We start from the raw sequence: 21,145 nt of genomic DNA on the forward strand, positions 1-21,145 counted from the left end.
CTTTAGGAGACAGGAGTCTCAGGTCTGCTGCACACACAACTGTTTTTTATTCTCTTGTTCCTCCAGCTTTGGCATTTGATGGGTTGAAACTTTGCGGAAGGTAACTGTGAAATAGAATTTACCTTGAGTAAGCATCCAAGCCTGTTACAGGGCTGCATGAACTAAAACAGGCTGTATGAAATGAACAGAACTAGCTGAAACTCTTTTTAGAGAGAGCTAGCTAGAGAGAACTCTGCAAGATAATGCTGAGCCTCCGCGGTGCCCAGTTTTTACCCATCACCATGTTAAGATGCGTCTGCTGTGAAGGAAGAGGAATTAATGCATGAGGAAGAAGTGCAGGAAGAGTTTGAAAACTACATCACTTTTGGTATGGTTGCAGGTCTGCAAAACAGTTTATGTATCAACATCTCAGAGTTAGTGAGTGAAGCAACTGATTGGACATGGGCTCCAAGTGAACATTAATCATAAAGTGCACCCAGCTTTTGGGGGGATTGAAGCAAACCTGGTGGTTTTGCATTGCCGTGGGACATATGATACATGTAGCTGGTTATCAGTGGTGACATTCAGCTGGTTAGAAGTGTCAGAGTCCACATTTGAGGTCCACTCAACACAGTTAATGGAGTCAAGAATGGAAATTATCTTTTCTAAGGTAAATGCTTGCATTTGGTCAAATGAACACACTCTAACTCCATTGATTTATATTGACTATATTCTCCTCACTGGCTCTGAATGGAACCAGAGCTCAGACAGCTCAGAAATGGGCATAACAATACAGACACCTAAAGCTAAGTGAGACGAGTCCCATCCTGGGTTTCACTTCACGTAGTAACCTCCTAAGACACTCTAACATGGTCTATTACACACCATGGAGAGAGACCTTAAAGTGGGGAAATAACATAGACATCAGGGACTCCACGCAGATGAGAAGCAAGTCCAGTCAATCTACACCACTTCTTGTTGACAGAAAATGGCCAAGTGTATGTGCAGAAGAAGCCCACCATGTACCCACCCTGGAACAGCACTTTTGATGCCCACATCAACAACGGCAGGGTCATGCACATTGTTGTCAAGGACAAAAGTGCTGAAATGGTTTCAGAGACCACGGTGGAACTCAAGGTGCTGGCGGAGAGGTGCAAAAAGAGCAATGGGAAGACAGAGATGTGGGTGAGCATCGCTATTTCCTCTTGTGGGATGTGGTGGGGTATGGGAATGCCTTGTGTCCGTGTCATGCTGTGACTGTAACCAGCAGGGCAGCAGGAACTGGTTGCTATCCAAGGAATAATGTTTTGAGCTTACTTGGGTATGACTTGAGGGGAAGATTTCAGTGCATGTCAGAATAAAAGAGCATGGCACATTACCTGCTGCTGTTATATCAACTGATATATCAACCTGGCAGGGGGGTTGGAACTAGATGATCTTAAGGTCCTTTCCAACCCTAACTGTTCTATGATCCTATATTGAAACATATGGCTTCTGTTAGCAAGGATTCTGGTTCAGGGAAGCCATGCCCACATATTAATCTTTTCTTACAAAACCTACTGGGGACAAATGGTTATATGAGTGGCTAAATGTGAATTATTTTACGTGCTCTGGGGAAACAGCTTTAAAAATCTAATCTAATGCCAAGTAACAGATTCACAGTTACCTGACTTCAGATTTATGTCAGAGGAACTCCTTTAAAATCACTGGAGTTATAGCAGAGTAGATTTGAAGTAACAGACTTCGTAAGGATGTTAAATGTAAGGTTGTGTTCCCTGGTAGCCCAAGCAAGAAAGTTCTTAATAGTAATCATTAACATGCAGTGTTCAGTAGCCATGCTGCGAATAACTATGAAGTCAAAAGGCATTTGGAGAGAAACTGATTTCCTTGTTTGCTTGTTTGTTTTATTTCTCATGCTAGGTCTCAGGCTGAGCTGCTTGGGTTATGAAGAGAGTAGAAAAGTCAAAAACCCTTCACTCATTTAGCAGATCTAAGAGCAAGATTTGGTAGAGATCTGCACATTTAACACATAGCCTGGAGTAACTGAGATGGGAATGGAGTTGAAAACCAGAAGGCTTTTGTCAGCACGACTCCATTCCCAGCCTTCAAAGCTATAGGAGGTAGTAGGCTGGTGAGAAGAGGGATCACATAGTCTGGGGTGCTGCTTGCTTGCAGCAAGGGTAACAGACCTGAGATCAAGTGGATTTGGGAGACCCTGATCCTGTTGTGTCCCAGCGTGGCCACAGCTCCTGAGATCTTGTCTCCATGCAGTCCCTGACACAACCTGGGAATGGTGGTCCCAGATACCCCATCCTGTAAGGGTCATGAGGAGAGAGAATAGCATTTTTCTCACTTTTCTGCACAAGGGCAATGTTTCTCCTGGAAGGTAGAGAGGTAACCTTGCTCAGGCTGTGCTGGACGTGGGTAAAGAAGTCACTCTTGTGATCCTCAGGCTGAAGAAATCCTTGAATGTAGGTCCTCTTGTACCGAGGCAAGTGGATCCAGATTTACAAAGGCATCCATGGACAAAGCTTCATATTAGTGGGGATTTCCAGCTCCAGTGGGAAGGCCCCAAAAATGCCTAAGTATGCTTGTAGCATCACTCACATTGACTGTGATTGAAGTTAGACTTGCAGAACCGAGTGACTAAAATATCTCAGCATCTTTTACCTGTCTGAAGTTGGTTGGTTATTTTGAGGTGCTCTCACTTCCCCATTGCAGAATCCAACGGGAACAAGTTTTCTCTATAGATAGTGCTGCACTGGTGTCTAAAAACCTATCTACAGCTTCTTTGATTTAGCCACATTTATCCTTGCTATCATGTCACTCCAAGTGTCTGATGAGAGGTGATCTAGCCTCCCTTCTCTATAGTTTCTCCTACCCTGCCTTGTTGCCCCACATTGGTATGAATAACCACAAAACTGTAATTAATTAGCATTCATCAATTCCCACTGGGAAAAGGACATAGCTTGAATCATCTGAAATGATTGTTGCTTCTTTGAATGTCTGATTAATGATTGCACTGGTCTCTTTTTCTTGTTTCTCACTTATCTCAACCAGCTAGAACTGAAACCTCAAGGGCGAATGCTGATGAATGCAAGATATTTCCTCGAAATAAGTGGCAAGTGATTTAGTTTGTTAATTGATAGATGTGATTTCTGGTTTTGTGGGGCAAAGCTGGTGTCTGTGTGAAAGTGGTGTCTATGTGATTACTGATTTATTCATAGGAACTATCATAATGGTTTGAAATGAACAGTCCAGAAAAGCAATTTTTATTGTATGGTGGGGGTGAAGACTGACTGTTCCTCTGTGATTTGCAAAGCAGATTTTTGGCTGATTTACCACTAAAATGGTAGATTTTCTCATTATGTTAAGCAAGACAGAATATATATGTATATAAGGAACCACAATGAAATTATTCTACTTGTATGTAAGGATGTAACACGTGCCGTGGTGTGCGTTATAGTGCAGATGTGAAGGTTGAGGTACAATTTTAGGATGACAACACCTAAGTATGTTTGTTGGTTGGACAGTTAAGATTAAGAGAAATGTAGGCAAAACAGGAAAAGAGCCTAGAGAGTGACTCATCTGATCACCTGCAGGTTTCTGCTGCAAGGTGAGCTGTGTCATTCACTGGGCTCCATTGACTGCTCCAGCTAAACCTCAAGGGACATGGCAGCATTTTAGTCACCCTGGGGAGGGGACACACAGTAGTTAATGTGTCTTCACAGGGAATCGAATCCCACCTGCAGAGTTCAATGTCTATGTGAAATACATTTTGCTTTGTGGAAAAAAATGGGTTGCAATCCCAATGCTCAATCTTATTGTCCTGTCTTTGATGCCAAAACTCTCACGCCCTCAGATGTGGATGAAGCTACAAGGTGTAGATACCTAGAAGGACCTCCTATTCATAGAAACATAGATGTACTGAAAGCAGCTAATAGCATGTCCATACTGGTATTTTCTCCATCCCTTAATATAGAATAGACTATTGTTGCCTCCTTGTATGTTATGTCAGAGAGGCCAAAGCATAGAAAACACAAATTGTCTTTGTATTACAAATAGCAAGATCAGCATCAGATCACACAGGGGGCCTGTTTCCACAGAATACCTGTGAAACTTGCTGTGCAATGTGTGAGTAAAAGGAAATAGAGATTGAGTGAGATAAAGCGTGCATATCTGTATTTGTAGGCACAAGCACACTTATAAGTGCATGTGTGTATATAGATGCGTGTGGCAGCCAGAATTGGTTCGGTTACTGTTCTAAAAAGGTTAAATGTGAACTGTGAATAATGGCACAGACACAGCCAACAGCAAAGCAACTGTTGGCATGGAAAAAATAACAGGATAAAAATATCCTATGAACATACATAGGTGCTTACACACATGTAAGCAAAATGGATTCAGTTAAATACCCATATATATTATATACACACGTTTGTGCATATATAGGTAATTATTAATGTTTATGCAATTTCATCTGTTTTAGGGCATGGATCTTCAGTGCTATACAAAGTTAGAAGTTTATGTTTAACTGCAAATTACCTCTCCTTGGGAAATTTCTGTCTACATTTCAAAAGCAGCATTATGAATATTCAGGGAAGCCCAGGGTCCCAAGTTTAAAGTCATTTTAGTGGCCTTGTAGGAATGGTAGATAAAAACCCATCTGAACAAGCCTTTCTGGGTTTCGGAAAATGGTATTTCTTAAAAATACTCATTTCTATCAGTGAATCATCAGCTTCAGTCACTCAGTGTTTTGGTAGCTGCATTATCAGACAGAAATCTTCTGTTTCCTTTCCCCCAGATGCAAAGGACCTGGCTGACTGTGAGACTGAAGCCTTCTCCTTGCACCAGCGCAGGGGAGCCATCAAACAGGCCAAAATCCATAATGTCAAGTGTCATGAATTCACAGCCACCTTCTTTCCACAACCCACCTTCTGTTCTGTCTGTCACGAGTTTGTTTGGTAAATGAAAATAGATTGATGCCTTTTCTCCTTTCAACCCTAGAGACCAGTTCTTGTGTAGATGTGGCACTTAGAGACATGGTTTAGTGGTGGACTTGGCAATGCTGGGTTAATGGTTGGACTTAATGATCTTAAAGGTCTTTTCCAACCTAAATGATACCATGATTCTGTGATTCTCCAGTGGCTATCTGGGCTTCAGCTGTCGGTATGGCAGCAGGATGATACCCTTGACATCTTGCCTGTAAAGTTACTGCATCACTTCCAGGATGTGGTTCACAGTTCTAATTCCAACTGTGAAAGTTCCCTTAATTTTTTAGTATGGAGACAGGCTGAGAACATTGGGGCTGTTCAGCGTGGAGAAGAGAAGCTGCTGGAGACCTCAGAGCAGCTTCCAGTGTCTGAAGGGGGCTACAAGGATGCTGGAGAGGGACTCTTCATCAGGGACTGAAGTGATAGGACAAGGGGTGATGGGTTCATACTGAAACAGGGGAAGTTCAGGTCAGAGATAAGGAAGAAGTTCTTCACTGTGAGGGTGCTGAGGTGCTGGCACAGGGTTGCCCAGAGAAGTGGTAAATGCTCCATCCCTGGCAGTGTTCAAGGCCAGGCTGGACAGAGCCTTGGGTGACATGGTCTAGTGTGAGGTGTACCTGCCACTGGCAGGGGGTTGGAACTGGATGATCTTAAGGTCCTTTCCAACCCAAATAATTCTATTATTCTATGATCTTTGGCCAAATGCACAGACATTTCTCGTCAGCCCAGTTTGCTCTATGGGTGCTGTGAAATTCAGGATGTGACTAGGTGCTAAAAAGGCTGTGAAAACCGCAGAGAATCACTCCTCAGTTACATTGAACGAAGATATTTAAGTTAGAGAAGCTCTACAAAGACTGATAAAAAGCTAAGCTGTTTTATTCTGTTTCTTTTATAAACGTTGCTTTGTTTTCTTCCATCAAGGCTTTCAGACAATTCAGCATTAACCATTTCTCTGTTTCTTTCAGGGGACTGAATAAACAAGGCTATCAATGTAGACGTAAGAAACTTTTCTGATGTTACTATCATTATTTACTTCTTCCTTTCTTAAGGAATGTTTTATTAACACCATGACACACTTGTTCTTTCAGAATGTAATGCTGCCATTCATAAGAAGTGCATTGATAAAGTAATAGCCAAATGTACAGGATCAGCAGTCAATAGCAGAGAAACAATGGTATGTATTATTATTTGGCTGCTTTTAATAAACCTTGAGTGTTGTTCAGATCTCTCCTACATCGCTGTAAGGTGACTTCCTATGAAGCAAAAGGTGCTGTTGAACTAAAAGCTCTGTGATCTGCTCTGTGACCTTTGTTTTTTACATTCCCAGTGGTTTCATTACCTCCTACTTGTGATTTACTCAAATGCAGCTGCTGAATAAGCAGTTGCTGAATCAGGACTGACATTTGTCTAAAGTATGAAGTATAGCCCAGGGGGAAGTCGTGGACATGAGATGGAGATTTACTGGGGGAAATTATCCATTCCCTGATGTTAGACAAGACATTATGTTGAATTTTCAGAGCAGTACTTTAACATCCCACTCTGGGTTATCTGAGATTTCCAAGCAGTCAGTGGAAGATCTGGCATCTCCACTATTATTTGTTTTGTTGTCTCATATCAGTTTATTATGAACACTCTTTTTTGGTAGCCAAAAATAAAACTTGAACTCTTGATAGGACCATTCCCTTTTTCTTAACTGTGTCCCCCAGCTTCTGTTTCCTTCCACTCCTACCCTGGCTCCTGTTCTCCTACAGTCTTTAGAGATGAGATTCATCTCATTTGTCTTCTGACATCTCCAGGGTAGATGTATCCAACTTTGCCACCACCTTTGACTCCCAATGTACTTAAAGAAGAGAAATAGGCTCTTCCAAGGAGTGATTCATGACAACAAACACAGACATCCTCTTCAGGAGAGGATGAGTAAGTTTTAGAAGTGCCACTGTTTTTCCATCGGACATTCAGGGAGTCTGGGTGCATAGGTGAGATGCAAGCAGCTATCTGGTCAGGTAAATCAAGCCCAGGGATGAAATCATCCAGTTCCCACTGAATTGTAGTTATTATTTGGCTTTGTATGTCTGAATGATAGTTGACCATCTTCTTGATGGTTATACCCAAGGATAAAGGGGCAATAGACATCCCATCTTCTGTGGTACAAGTTCGAGGCCAGGTCAGATGTGGCTTTGAGCAACCTGATCTAGTGGAAGGTGTCCCTGCCCATGGAAGAGGTTTGGAACTAGATGAGCTTTAAGGTCCTTTCCAACCCAAACCATTCTATGATAAGTCTGGTTTTCCATGCAGAGCTGAGGTGAAGAGGACTGAACTGCCAACATGGCTTTTCTCTTGCAGTTCCATAAAGAGCGAATGCCTCATCGCTTCAAAGTCTACAACTACAAGAGCCCAACGTTCTGTGAGCACTGTGGCACGCTCCTCTGGGGCCTTGCACGGCAAGGACTGAAGTGTGATGGTGAGTCCCTAACGTGTGTGGCACAACCTGAGCATGGGAGTGGGCCTTTATCTTTAGAGGGTTGCAATCTGAAGAGCCAAATCTCATTTATCACACCTCCCTACATGACCTGTATGAGATGGCATCCGGGGTCGTGAAGGAGTGGTCAAGAGGACCATCCTTCGAGGAGGATCATTCTTCCAGGAGGACAATTGTCAGTATAAACATAAGTGTTCCATGAGACTGAAGAGTCTCTTCCCAAAGAGGCAAAGAACATCTCGGTGACACTGCTGACCTTCCAACATCACTCCTAGTATCAACTAGCATGTTCTATTTGCACTATCAGACAAATCCAAGACACTTCATCTTCATAATCCTATGCCAATGGGGAGATCCTGTGATTATGGTTTATCTCTGAGCTGATGTACTAGAGTTTTGGCAACCTGTAGCTGCAAAGGCTGATGGATGTGGAAATGCAACCTTTTGCCCATAGGGAAATATAAAAACCTTTGTCTTCACAGAGTACCAAATAAAACGATCTGAGTGCCATTTCATGAGACATAAATTGTGCTCAGGCTTCGAGCTGTTTATGTGGTTGATCTCTGCCCTTGGCCATCAGCAGCACGTGCTCCTGCCCAGCCTGATGTCAAAGCCTTTACAGCCTGACTATCTTTTGTTGTTCTGACACCTCTTGTTCTCTCTTTCAGCATGTGGCATGAACGTCCATCACAAGTGCCAGACAAAAGTGGCAAACCTTTGTGGAGTAAACCAGAAACTAATGGCTGAAGCTCTAGCAATGATAGGGAGCACCCAGCAGGTGAATACTTTAAGCCTCGAGTGACCTGGAGGAAGGAGAATCAGTTGTTCTATGTTTGTCTCACTGCAAGAAATTGGGGCATTGAGTGGAGCACATCTCACAGAAGGCTGCGGGTTCCTCTATGTAATCAAACCCCTGAATGTTAGGTATAGAGATGCTTTTCTCATACCAAAGACCTGTTCTAGATCTTGGCTTCTATGACAGTCACAGTTGAGAGAAGCCACAGTGTCCATAAGATCAGAACTAGAAGAGGTAGATTGAGATGAGCTCTTGGGCAGAAGCTCTTCCCTGGGAGGGTGCTGAGGCGCTGGCACAGGGTGCCCAGAGAAGCTGTGGCTGCCCCATCCCTGGCAGTGTTCAAGGCCAGGGTGGACACAGGGGCTTGGAGCAACCTGCTCTAGTGGAAGGTGTCCCTGCCCGTGGCAGGGGTTGGAACTGGGTGAGCTTTAAGGTCCCTTCCAACACAAACCAGTCTGGGATTCTACGAACATGACACATGGCTCAAAATGTCAAAACACAACATTTGCTGTTTTCTGCAATCCAGGCTCGCTGTCAGCGTGACACTGAACAGATCTCCAGGGATGGACCTCTTGAAATTGGCTTCCCAGTTCCTGTGAAGGATGTAACACCGCTTCAGGCATTGCCAGCATCTACTACAGGAAAAAAAGGTGATATGGGGCAGCAGGCCTTGTTAGCTTTTTGCTTGGTACATGGTCAGGGGGAGGTGACAAAGGAATTTATTAGCCAAAGAATCTTTCATGCATCTTTCCAGCCTAGAGCAGGACATAGCCTTTCTCATCTCAGGATATCCATAACTCTTCCCAGCCACATGACTTGGGTATGGCAGATAGGATCCCAGCCTGGTTCCTTCTCTATAAACCAGCACTTCCCCCATGCCATCCAACCTCTGGTGACATGAAACACCAATCTCCACTCATTCAGCTAAGCCCTAAACTCTCTTTCTGAGCTAGTACTTGAGCACACCTCATATCTAGACTAGCAAAAATGTGTTTATTCCCTCCTGGGGACTCATAAACTCTAAAATCTGAAAACTTCAAAGAGAAACCAAGCTCTAAAGAGGAGACTGGGAGTCCTTCTGATTGCCATGGCAGTTCTCTTTCTGATTTCATATTTTTGGGTATGGGTTGGCATCCAGTAGCTTTGAAAACCATTGACAGATGCCCACTTCACGCAGGAGCTGATCTTGGTCTCATGAGCCTCTTTGTTACAAGAACAGATGTTTAGGAGGGTGAATGAGAGATCAGGGAGGAGCAGTCATTAATAGACCTTGGACAAAGCTACTTGAGGGCGCAGGGTAGCCCCCAGTACCTTGGGGCCTCAAACAAAACTTAAGGTCTCCTGGGAAGACCCCTTGTTTGTCTGCTTTGTGCTTAAGCCACAGAACTCTGGATATTAGGAGCAAAAATGCCACCACCTTTCATCAGACCCATGTGGCCCTCTTAAAGGGTCATTTCAGGACCCCTCCACCTTCATGGTTCCCCACCGAGCACTGAACTGTGACTGCAGCAGTCCTATGATGGCACTGACACAATGTTTTCTGGCCTCTCACAAGCTATAAAATGCATCTACCACAAAGTGGAGGGAGAAAGAAGAGTACAGGTGAATCAGTACTGAAACCTAGCAAGGAATGGGACAGCAAGCCTTCAGCTGCAACCCCAACCAAAGGTCAAACTGAGAGCCCAGCCCCAGCATCATCCACTTTCTCAATGCAAGATAATACTATCCTGTGTGGAGATAATATCCTGGAAACTGAACCTAGAGCAACATGTCAGAGGGCACTGATTAAAGCATGGCAGAGCTGCTTTATACCAGTGCTCTGGGTTTGATACTGTGCAGCACCACGCTACCGAACCTCAGAGGCTGCTTTTGGTACCATCTGAGCTCAGTGGACAGTGCACTTTAGCCCCTAAGGGGGAAATAAATGATGTCCCCATCTGTGTTTATTTTCTTTCATTTCTACCAGTAGGACTGGCTACACTGATACGAATCAGTAAAAGCCCCAGATGGTTTCACATCTGGTTTACATGTGGTTCTATTTGTCAGCTGGGTAGTGTTCTGACTGCTCAGCAATTCAGAACAGTACAGAAATGTGCATTTCAGTGCATGGGAGAAATCCAGTAAGGGACAGGAGCTCTTAGAAGTTCACATATATCCAAGTGAATAGAGTAGTGAAGAAAATTTGAGTAGTTCCACTCCAGGACAGCTGGAATACTTGATCAGAGCTTCACATCTATAGCAGGGAGCTAGTATGAAAATGCTGTCCCATCTTTTCATCTCGCTTTGGCAAGGGTCTTGAAAAGACCTTGGAAAAATGGGACCACATTGTGACAGCAATGAGCAAGAAGGACTGAAGAGCACAGGCAGCCAGAAACGAATGGTTTGGTTGTGTTTTGCTGCCATAAAACAAAAAGTCAAATGAAGGGGTTTGTAAAGTGGGAGTAATGCCACTGAAGAAGGTGGAGTTACTCTGGAGTAAACCTTCCTCCAGACAGACAGAAAGCAATGCGGGAGCAGAGCCAATCTATGTAGTAGATGTGGCCACCATCTATTGGAAATACCCTTTTGACACCAACTAAACACAATACCTGTAAGTGTTCTGGGGATTTACTGCGCATTTTCAGGGTTTAATTTGAATGCTTTGATGTGTGTTGTAGAGCCACAAGGCGTCTCCTGGGAATCTCCAGTGGAGGGCACAATGAAAGGGGAGTCTCTGATAGAGTCAGACTCAGGAGAACAGCCCCAGGAGCAGCAAGAGCACCAAGTGCAGCTAAAACTAACCATTGAGGATTTTGTCCTGCACAAGATGCTGGGAAAGGGCAGCTTTGGCAAGGTAAGCATCACGGGACTGAGGCACCACTGAGTACATCTGTATATTGCTTCTTATGGCACTAAATAGCATGTGGTTTGAAGGCCACGCAGGAAAAAACATCTCCAAGCCTTCAAAAAACCCTTGGTTTGGCATGGCTGACTCTTGAACTCAGTCTTCTTCCCTAAGACAAAGATCTTCCCTCTGTCCCATTAGTTGCTGTTTCATGAGTGCCAGTGACAGGAGAGGATAGCAGCCAAATAAAGCTGCACCTTCCCCTTCTGTGCAGGTTGATGGGGTCTTGACATCCATAGAGAGCTGGTGGGGATGATCTCTCTGCTGTCCCTCTCCTGCCAGCTTAGCTGAGCAAGTTCAGAGGGAGGTGGAAGCATTTGCTGGAAAGCTGAGTGTGGATCACCTCTCCTCTCCGGAGCAGCTGGGAATGCTAACTGCTCTTTCCCAGCTCCATTTTCCCATCCATTTTGCACTGGAGCATAAAGTAAACTTTGCAACAGCCAAGAATTTGTACTTGTGGAACAAGAACCACCTGTTTTCAATGGATTCATTAATCTTGATGAACTGTGGGTTGTTCCTCCTCCTCCCAGATGTCCCCTGGAAAGGGACTCGTGTTATTTAGTGCCAGCATAAAGCTGCATGAAGCAGTTTCAGATGAACTCACCATTGTATTTTCACAGCCAGTAAGGAGAGTGTGTATCATTATGTATCACATTGCTCATATCTCACATCTTTCCGAGGTAGAAACTGTGCCTTAAAGAAGGACTGCTTTTTGCCTACTAAGTGAGCTGGAGCAATTGCTTCAGCCAGTTCTTAAACTGGCTTAAATTGCTTTCACCAGTTCTTAAACTGGTGAGATGTTTGCTGTTGGCTGTCCATATTTGAAAACACTTAGCATGGCTACAGTTTGCATGGGCAGCAGAGCTGAGATATCTCATGTAGATCTAAGCCAAAATACTTCAAAATCCACATCCCAGACTAACCTGGACTCAAGACAATACATGTCATAGAAGCATTCTCATTGGAAGGAACCTCTTGGATGTCATCTAATCCAACCTACTGCTCAAAACAAGTTTAATCAGATGAGTTTGCTCAGGAGTTTGTCTGGTCAAGTCTTGAATACCTCCACTGAAGCAGATTCTGTACCTGGCTTTAGCTCTCTCTGTTAACATTGACTCTGCAAGCCTCTGCATCTCTCTGCAGTGCACCATGTGGGTGTGGATGGGCTATTTCATGCCCTTTTGCAACAAACCTCACCCACAAGTTTCCTGTGTAGGTGCTGCTCCTGGTCCCCTTATTTGCTTGGAGCAAGATTCACTTCCCCATACAGGGTGTGCAGATCTCAGTGCCTGAGGGTTCTCTCCAGCTCTGCATAGACGAGGAAGGTTGAGGAAACTCGCTCTGCATGAGGTCTAGCATTGTCCACTGCTCCTTGAAAGTCCCAGCACAAGTCACAAATATACTGAGTTCCTCAGGAGAGCAGTGCCCTGCACAAAAAGAGGGGTAAAAAGGGTGCCTGCAGCATCAGCATTGTTAGTGTGTCTGGTTATTCAGTGCAAAGACTGAGGGAGGCTCTAAGCTCTGCTCCCTGTCTGGTGCTACAAAGTGAAATGCAGCAGCAGCCAAAAGGGTAAATAAGGCTTTTGTCAGAGGTAGACCATGTCTGAGCTTACTCAGTAAATAGTGTCTGGTAGAGAACTTCAAAGACCTCTTTGATGGGTCTCATGTATTTATTCAGTCTATGAGAAATGGTGTCGACAGGCAGCATAAAGGCACTGCCTTCCAGAGGAAACTTCTTTGTGGTCTCTAGGAACCCCTTCTCTGCTGCTCCATGTCTCATTTTCCCTGCCCATAAAAAGAGACAGAGGACCTAACTCCTCTGGGATGTATTTGCTATTCTCAGAGAAGAAGTTGTGCAGAAGCATGGAGGACTCAGCCCTTTTTCTCAGGCCTCCTGCTAACTGGGAGGAAGAGGAGAAAGTTGCATCTGATACAGATCATTCTAACTATGGTGGACATCAGTTTACACCTGCTGAGGATCTGGTGCAGGGCATTTGCATTTCACATGTTGACAAAGCAAGATTCTATGTTTTGTTATTTGAAGTCATAAAAAAGGAAATGTATCTGATGAACATTTGCATAAAGTTGGTTTCTGTTATCAGAATTGTTTGCTCTCTGACATGTCCTGTCCATACGGGCATGTAGCCCCTGCTCTTGTATTCACCAGGGCCTCCCGAGGGTTCAGCTTCGTAAAGCTATTCTGGGTGTGGGGAACTAACTCAAAGTCTACACAATCTTAATGACAGAATTGGGCCTTAAACATCAGCTTTTTTAAGGTCTACCCTAGTGAATTCCTTGTAGCTCAGCTCCCGTCCTTACGTGGTTGTGTTGCCAGCTCTGAGAGATGAGCATCTCTCTTTCTGAGCAGCTATTTCCACCATAGGTGTTCCTCGCTGAGCTGAAGAGCACAGACCAGTATTTTGCTGTGAAAGCCCTGAAGAAGGATGTGGTGCTGATGGATGATGACGTTGAATGTACGATGGTGGAGAAGAGAGTCCTCTCCTTAGCTTGGGAGCACCCATTCCTGACTCATGTCTTCTGTACGTTCCAGACCAAGGTAAGACAAGGATCTACCACCTATCTCCAAGTGCAGAGGATGCTTTGCAGAACTATGGATGCTTGGTGAACTGCTTAAGTCTGCTAGATGTTAGGGAACGGCTTGGATATGAAGTGGTGGTAAAGGAAGGGAGCTTGAGGTTAACCATTTGGGAAGTGGCTCCAGAAATTTCACCTGCCTTCCCCACATTAACGTGGGTGCAGAGTGGGGCATTTGAGGGTTATGGCATCCAGGACTGACCAAGGTAGCTATGCAGAGACCTGCTGTTAAAGTCTGTCTCCTGGTACCCTGGGCAGAGGACATATAAAGGCCACGTCCACAGCCAGGGTGCAGATATGGCCACACTGGAGTTATCTGAACATCCTGGACCATGAAGCAGTATGCTGTAGTGAGTCAAAGCTAACTCAAGAAACTCTGGTTATGAAGAATAAACAAACTGTCATTCAATTTGGGAATCTTCTTTGCCCCCACTTACTGTTAAATTGCATCAGACTCTTCCTAACTCATGCAGGACCACTGGTGGTAAAAACTGAGGCTCAGAGGGGCAGCACAAAGCATCTTCACCTGAAATCCCACTTAGGACTCCAAAGCAAAATTAAAGTCACATTTAAGTCATATGTGTATCTTCGTGGCTCTATGTGACAACACACCACCAATAGATCAGCTTTCCAGAGCCTTTCCTACAGTGACAATTAATCACCTTAATGCTAAAGCACACACAAGGCATAGGAAAAAACAATGGAAAGAAATCTGAGAGATTGTCTTATCTGTCCAAGCTACTCCTGAGGGATGCTTGCTGTCCCTGAGCTCAGATTCAGAGCAACACCACTCCCTCAAGGCTGTTTGTTCAGGGGTTTGCAAGGATGCTCCCAGTCCCTGTGCAGTCCCAGACTTTAGTGGCACAAAACAGTGCTCGGTGTGAGGTTAGGACCTGCTTAGCAAGAGGCTCCCTGCTTTTGCAGGGTCAGGAGGAACAAATATAACCCCTGCAGTATATCACAGTTGCCCATGGGATGCAGCACCTGTTTAAAGACAGATTAAATTTATAGCAGGGAATGTTTGAGAAGTGCCATAGGCGATGTGTCACTGAGCCCAGGCATTCAGGTTTAACCCCTTCAGGATTGTCAGTGAGGACAGCATGACTGGGAATGGATCCTTGCCTGGAAAGGAGAGGAATTAATTCCCCCTTTTGGGGGCCTAGATTTCAAGGGAAAATATAAATGACCCAATTCCTAAAGCAAAGGAAACCAAGACTTAATTAAAAAGACAAAACATCACAACAGTCACAGCTCTACAAGGGATCTTATACTCCAGGGAGAGCTGCCTGTGCTACCTGTAACTCCAGGTTCCTAAAGGGATTTGGGCTGATGCCACTGCATGCAGCAGCAGAACTGTGTTGTCTGTGGTCCAGCCTGGGCCAACACTGGTCTGGAGGCTGGAGGTCAGGTTGGGGATGGATACAGCAGTGGCAGTCTGCACCTCTGCATGCAAGTGTCCACATCCCTCGTGAGACCAAAAGGATGAGAGACCAAATGGAACCAGATGGGATTTACTGACCATTTAAAGGGGTGACTGTGCTTCCAGTGGTGGCTCAGGCAAGGAAAACCTGCGGGATGGAAAAGCAACGAGTGCCTGAAAAACTCATGGGTGCCAGGCTCAAAAACCCAAGTGATCTTTGCCTACACTGTCTCATGGGCAGCGTCACAGTATTGCCCTCTTGACATATAGAAAGAACCTCCATCCATCTCATCCCAAGTCATCATTGCCACTTTAAAGTTATTTGATCTTTCCATCTTGCCCTCAAGTTCACAGAGAAGCTGGATTGTGGCTGCCCAGGCCAAAGCCTCTCTGGGTTTGATTGATTTCTAGCTTATGTTTTTCTCCTCTGACCTTCAGAAGCCAAGAGGCGATTGCTCAATGCATGAAAGTTGTTCAGAGCAGGGGAGCTGTGACAAGCCATGGACAAGGCTTTCATGGCTCAAAGGACATGCTTCAGTTGTAATATCTTTTAGAACAATCATTTTAGAAGCTAGGGCACTGCTGTGTACAACCCCTCTCTGGACTTTAACGCTGAAAACTTCAGTTTTCACTTGGAACATTGGTATTAAGGTTTCACTGGATAGATAAGTGGTTTCAAACAGAAACGCATGTGTCAATGGCCTTCTGAAGCCCTAATGCTTTGTTTGGCTTGGAAAGTTTCTGAGCTGCTTCATGTACTGAATGCATCTGCAAAGGACAGGAAACCAGGACTATTCTTATGCAAGAACCTCAGTAGTGCCCGTGTCTCCAGAGGGGAAAAAAAGCCATATAATCTGTTGTCAATTCTCTGGGATGAGTTTCTTCCTGGCCTCAACCCAGGTTATCAGTGAATGCTCAGGTATATAAAGCTTGATAGCCCTTTCGTAGGCACCAGGCACCTAATGCTCCTTTGTATCCCTGCATAGGCTGAACAATCAGTGCATTTGAAACTCAGAACACTTGTCATGTTTGGCTACATTAGAATAAATTCAAGCACGTGGTCTTTATTTCCCAATCTGATTTTGAACTTGACTGTTTTATTTCACTGCAGTCATCTTTGTATCCACATATTCAGCTGACATAATTATATGGTGTGAATTTTAACAGCAAGCTCAGAGCACTAGTTTGTTGTATTAGATTTAGAGGAACACTGTTACGTTCGAGAGGAGGAAAAACATGATTATAATTCCATGAAATCCCAAAACCAGTAATGCCAAAACAGCAGGTAGCAACCCAGTGTTTCTGGTTTATTCTTGGTTTTGCATTTCACTGATCTTCTGTGATAAAAATAGGCTTTCCCTTTTGGAAAGTCACTTTTGTTTCTGCTTCTTTACTTCATTGACCAAGCTTTTATTCACACCCTTTACCTAAATGCAAATTAAATCTTGAGGCATTTTGGCTTGTAGCACAGAAAAGCACCAGAAAAGACTATCTCAACCCAAAACAGAAGTAGTCTTTATTGCAATTTAAAAGCAAATCTTACAGAAACAGGTTTTTTCTGCTTACTAATGTATTCTGTCTTTTCAAAGTCCTCGTGGTGAGCCATTTTTGCACGCTCTGTGGTTTTAATGTGCTTAAGACTGACTTCAAAATCTCTTACATTGGCAGGAAAGAGAAAAGGATTGTGTGATCCAGGTTTAAAAATTCTTAGGCTCCGAAGTGCTATCCATGAGCATTTTTAGGAAATTTCCTATTGAAATATCTCCTCAGAGAAAACTACAATTCCTGCAAAGTTTTCCAAGGGGAATTTCAGTTTTCTGCTATCTTTTTCTTGCTATTAGAGTGACAGGGATGAATTATTTGACCCGAATCACAGCATGTGGGCTGGCACATGTGTGTTTCACACCTATTTGATGTTCAATTCCACTGCATAGTTGTGCCATAGACCTTATGAGCAGCCCTGGATTAGGCCCCCATACCCTCCCCAGGCAATGCAGGATCCTCTCTGACCACAGCATGGCTGCAGGACATTAATGCATTGCTGGAGAAGTCATCCTGCAGGGCAGCAAAGTTACAAGTCTTTATTTCCACCACCATTGAACCACTGAACCACAACAAGGCATTGGATGGACTAAACAAAACATGGTGTGCTGGTGGCAAAATGAGGTGTCCTGTGAGGTCAGACCAGATGTCCTTATAGTCAGCATCCCTGGCATTGACCAGGAGGATGGCTAGATGAGAGAGTACAGAGCAGTGCAGTGATTTTTCTCTTGTACAAATCATCCTTGTCCCTTGCACAAACCATCCCATGTCTCGATGTTTGTTTGGGAGACATCATCTGGAAGCTACAAGGTTTTTAGGTTTCCATCCTCCTAGTATTTTGGGGTGACACATCAGCTTGGAAACATCTGATTCAAGGCCAGCTGATGGGAAAGTTGGGGAAGAATTGGGATGTTTAGCACAGCTTTGAGGATTTTGCCTCTTGCAACCAGCAGGCAGGAAAACTGGCAAAGTCTCATTCAATCCTGGCCAAAATCTCACCTTCGTTCAGCAGAAATAGTGTCTCAGGAGAGCTTTGGGATTTCAACAAGGTTCTGCCAGAGGAGGTGTGAGCAGCTGTAATTATAATATCAAACACAGGAAGTCTTCTGGGACACTTCTGGGTTGTGTCAGCCCATGTGATGGGAACAGCTGGAGTATTTTGGCAAGGAAAAGCTCACAAGCATGGGGTTAAGTCATAGCTGATACTCAATACATATTGTCATTGCCTTCCTGTTGTCCAGCTCAAAGGAAAATCAGTCCAAAATGTGTCCAGCTTTGCCTGAAATGTCTAAAAGTCTGCTCTTTGTCCTGGAAAAAGCTGACTTCTTAAAACAAAAACATTTACGTTTTCCCCCCTATTTTTCAGCTGATAAAATACTCGTTTCCTAAATCCGACTTTTTGTTTAGGTTTTGGTCTGGTCATCCCAAATCTTTACAGAAAGTTGTTTCTAGCCTTGAGGAAACTAATCCCTTTCCACGATCCCACCACTTTTACTGATAGGGAAGCTGATTGTAACTCAGTTTATCACTTTAAGTGATATATTCTGCCTGCTCAGAGCTGTGGGGAAGGGTCCTGGGATCTCAGAACTCAAGTGAAAGGAGCTATTTCCAGCCATTGTCTGCACCTTTATGTATACATATGTATTCTTACATATGTGTATCCATATATTCATGTGCTTTGTAGCAAGTAGATGGACACACAAATGAGCAGTTTAACATTCAGTCAGAAACGCTAACAGTGAAAAGATTAGAACAGTAAAACAAACCATGAGATCAGGGACTGGACTGAATTATTTGACAGCTGTAAGAAATGCTGCCATCTCCAGAAGATAGACTGATATTACACAAGAGCTACAAAAACATCTTTAAATCAGAGAACAAAATTAACACTGGAGTTTAATCTGTAACAAATTGGCTTTGCTCATCCCCATGGTGCAAGCAGCAATGTAAATGCCTCCTATGGTCACCTACTAGGGAGGAGTGACCCTGTGTTATCTCTTCCCCCTGGGAGCAGACACAGTGAGAAGCACACGCTTTGCTTGCTTTCCCACTGCATGGGAACACTCACTGAGTGATGTGGTGGAAAAGACTGAGAGGCCTTTGGCTTCCATCTATCCCATGAAATGAAATAGATCGGAAGCTGAAGGGGGCTACAAGGATGCTTGAGAGTGACTCTGCATCAGGGACTGTAGTGATGGGACAAGGGGTGATGGATTTAAACCGAAATAGGGGAAGTTCAGGTTAAATATAAAGAAGTTCTTCCCTGTGAGGGTGCTGAGGCGCTGGCACAGGGTGCCCGGAGAAGCTGTGGCTGCCCCATCCCTGGCAGTGTTCAAGTCCAGGTTGGACACAGGGGCTTGGGTGACATGGTCTAATGTGAGCTGTCCCTGCCCATGGCAGGGAGTTGGAACTGAAAGATCTTAAGGTCCTTTCGAACCCTGACCATGCTATGATTCTATGCTATGCTATGCTATGGATGAGCACCCAGATGGGGCTGGGCATGAAAATGTGAGACAAAAATCAGGAGCAGGAATTTTGTGGTGTCAAACCTTTGTCTTGGCAAGGGCCAGTCTAATTCAGTGAGCATGAAGTGGGGTTAGGTCACTTAATCTGCACTGAGGACCCTTCTCCATGTGGATTCAATTGTCAGGAGAACTGCTCTAAGTAAGGATAAAGCCACACTGTCCTGCAGCATTAATGTTCCCATATTTGTTCCCATATTTATCCTTGAGGAAGCCCTGGGAAGAAGAAGTTTTTCCTTTCAGTAAATGGTGTTAAATGGAGTATTTGTATGTATGCAAGTGCTTTCATATGCAAAGAAAACAAAATCTGAAAATCTCAGCAGAAAAGTGCTCTGGAGGGCTTCCAGCTGGTTTAATGGTTTTAAGAGCTTGTTATAGGATGTACCTTCAAAAGATCAATTTAAATGCTGCCTGCTTTATACTCATTGTTTATAAAGTTGAAAGCATCTCTGATAGTGACTATTCATTCTCACAGCAGTTGCATGCAGAAGAGAAGCAGGTTGGTTTAACTCCATCCCTGCCGTGTCCTGGGGAGGCAGAGGGAGCAGGAAGCCCTGCAAAGAGGAGCCCAGCACAGGCACTGAGGGACTGGTGGGGCAAGAAATTGAGTACTTGCTGTAATCGAGTCTTTCAGCATCTGACAGGATTGACTTGATGAGGGAACAGTGTTATTTTGTGTGCAGGATGTGTATCTGTGTGTCTGACTGTGTTTTGTACATGATGTTGTATGGTTCTGCCGGCTGTAGGAGCAGTTCTTTATCCTCCCATAGAGAGGTTTGTGATTCTACCTCTACTGCAATGGAAGATGATCTAAAAGTAGGGAATGGCTGATAAATAAACGTCCTCAAGACAACTAGTGACAACTATCCTGGGGCAGTGTCCATTGCTGGGTGCAGGAAATGCCTTTACATTCCTCCTTCAGCTCTGTGGTTGTGAAAGATGGCCCCACACTCTGCCATGAGACCAGACTTGTCCTGTTCTGTCATGCGAGTCATGTGGAACCATAGCCAGAAGTTTGACTTGGGCATTTGCCACCTGAGGATGCTCCCATGGGTGGTCAGCAAGTTGTCTGTTGTCTGCACACAAGGCAGGCAGGTAGGGTGAAGGTGAGGGCCTCTTCCCAAGCCTCCTTCAAAGCTGTGTAGGTCTCTGCACTGAGGAACAGCATTCCTACTTGTTTGCTCAGCACCCCTGAGCTAGGACCATTGCAGGGAATAAGGGCATTACAAAGGTTTACCACTGTCTTGAGAAATACCCACTTAACCCACTCTCACCTGCTCCAGATGCTGACAGACTTCAGAGCCTCACAATAGCAGACAGGAGTCACAGGACAGGAGGAAGTGTAGGCTGGAGCCTGTCTGCAAACACGTCCTTCGTGCCATTCCAACCCTTCAACCTCTAGCACACAGTTGCCTTTTCAGTGGTTACAAGTATGGGTTTTGCCACTTCTCATTTTTAATGCGTTCTACAGGTCTCAGGCTTAGGAAGCTGTCTCCAACAATTTATTGCAGCTTCCCCTGCTTGATTATATCTTGCTACTCATAATGACGTACTTAGAGCAGGTTTTTTCCATGGGCCATTCCAGAGACCTGACCTTTGTAAAAAGCAAGAGGAACTTCCAAGTCCCACAGCAGAAAAATCAGAATGATGCTGTCTTTCTTTTATGTACCACTCTATAGCACCTGGTAGCCCATGAACTTCAGTATTAATCGTGCCTAAGTCAAGTTTGTTGTCTTCAGCTTCATTGCTTTAGACAGTTGAGCAATGGAGTTCATATAATGATCTTTGGATGTCAGTTAATCTGAGAGGTTGTCCACCTTTTATCTCCTCAGATGGCAGAAGGATGCTGCCGAAGTCCCCAGTTTCAAGTTAGAGCCGCCAGTTCAATTAAATAGGTGCATCAGTTGGTTGCTCAAATCCATGTGCAAGCAGAG

The 21,145-nt window shown here is 44.4% G+C and overlaps 1 protein-coding gene across 1 annotated transcript in view; it reads left to right on the forward strand.

Annotated features, from left to right (window-relative positions):
• Positions 1-964: 964 nt before the first annotated feature.
• Positions 965-21,145, forward strand: part of PRKCQ (protein kinase C, theta) — a gene marked incomplete at its 5' end in the record, with an annotated part of 37,269 nt that continues 17,088 nt past the window's right edge. Inside the window, 10 exons of the mRNA XM_010010235.1 lie at positions 965-1,164; positions 3,040-3,100; positions 4,784-4,943; positions 5,939-5,970; positions 6,062-6,147; positions 7,317-7,434; positions 8,121-8,230; positions 8,775-8,898; positions 10,906-11,081; positions 13,516-13,689. Of these exons, the coding sequence (XP_010008537.1) occupies positions 965-1,164; positions 3,040-3,100; positions 4,784-4,943; positions 5,939-5,970; positions 6,062-6,147; positions 7,317-7,434; positions 8,121-8,230; positions 8,775-8,898; positions 10,906-11,081; positions 13,516-13,689 (1,241 nt within the window). The remainder of the gene's footprint in view (positions 1,165-3,039; positions 3,101-4,783; positions 4,944-5,938; positions 5,971-6,061; positions 6,148-7,316; positions 7,435-8,120; positions 8,231-8,774; positions 8,899-10,905; positions 11,082-13,515; positions 13,690-21,145) is intronic.

Source organism: Nestor notabilis, unplaced genomic scaffold (genome assembly GCF_000696875.1).
Source record: "Nestor notabilis isolate BGI_N333 unplaced genomic scaffold, ASM69687v1 scaffold3572, whole genome shotgun sequence".
Lineage (NCBI taxonomy): Eukaryota > Metazoa > Chordata > Aves > Psittaciformes > Psittacidae > Nestor > Nestor notabilis.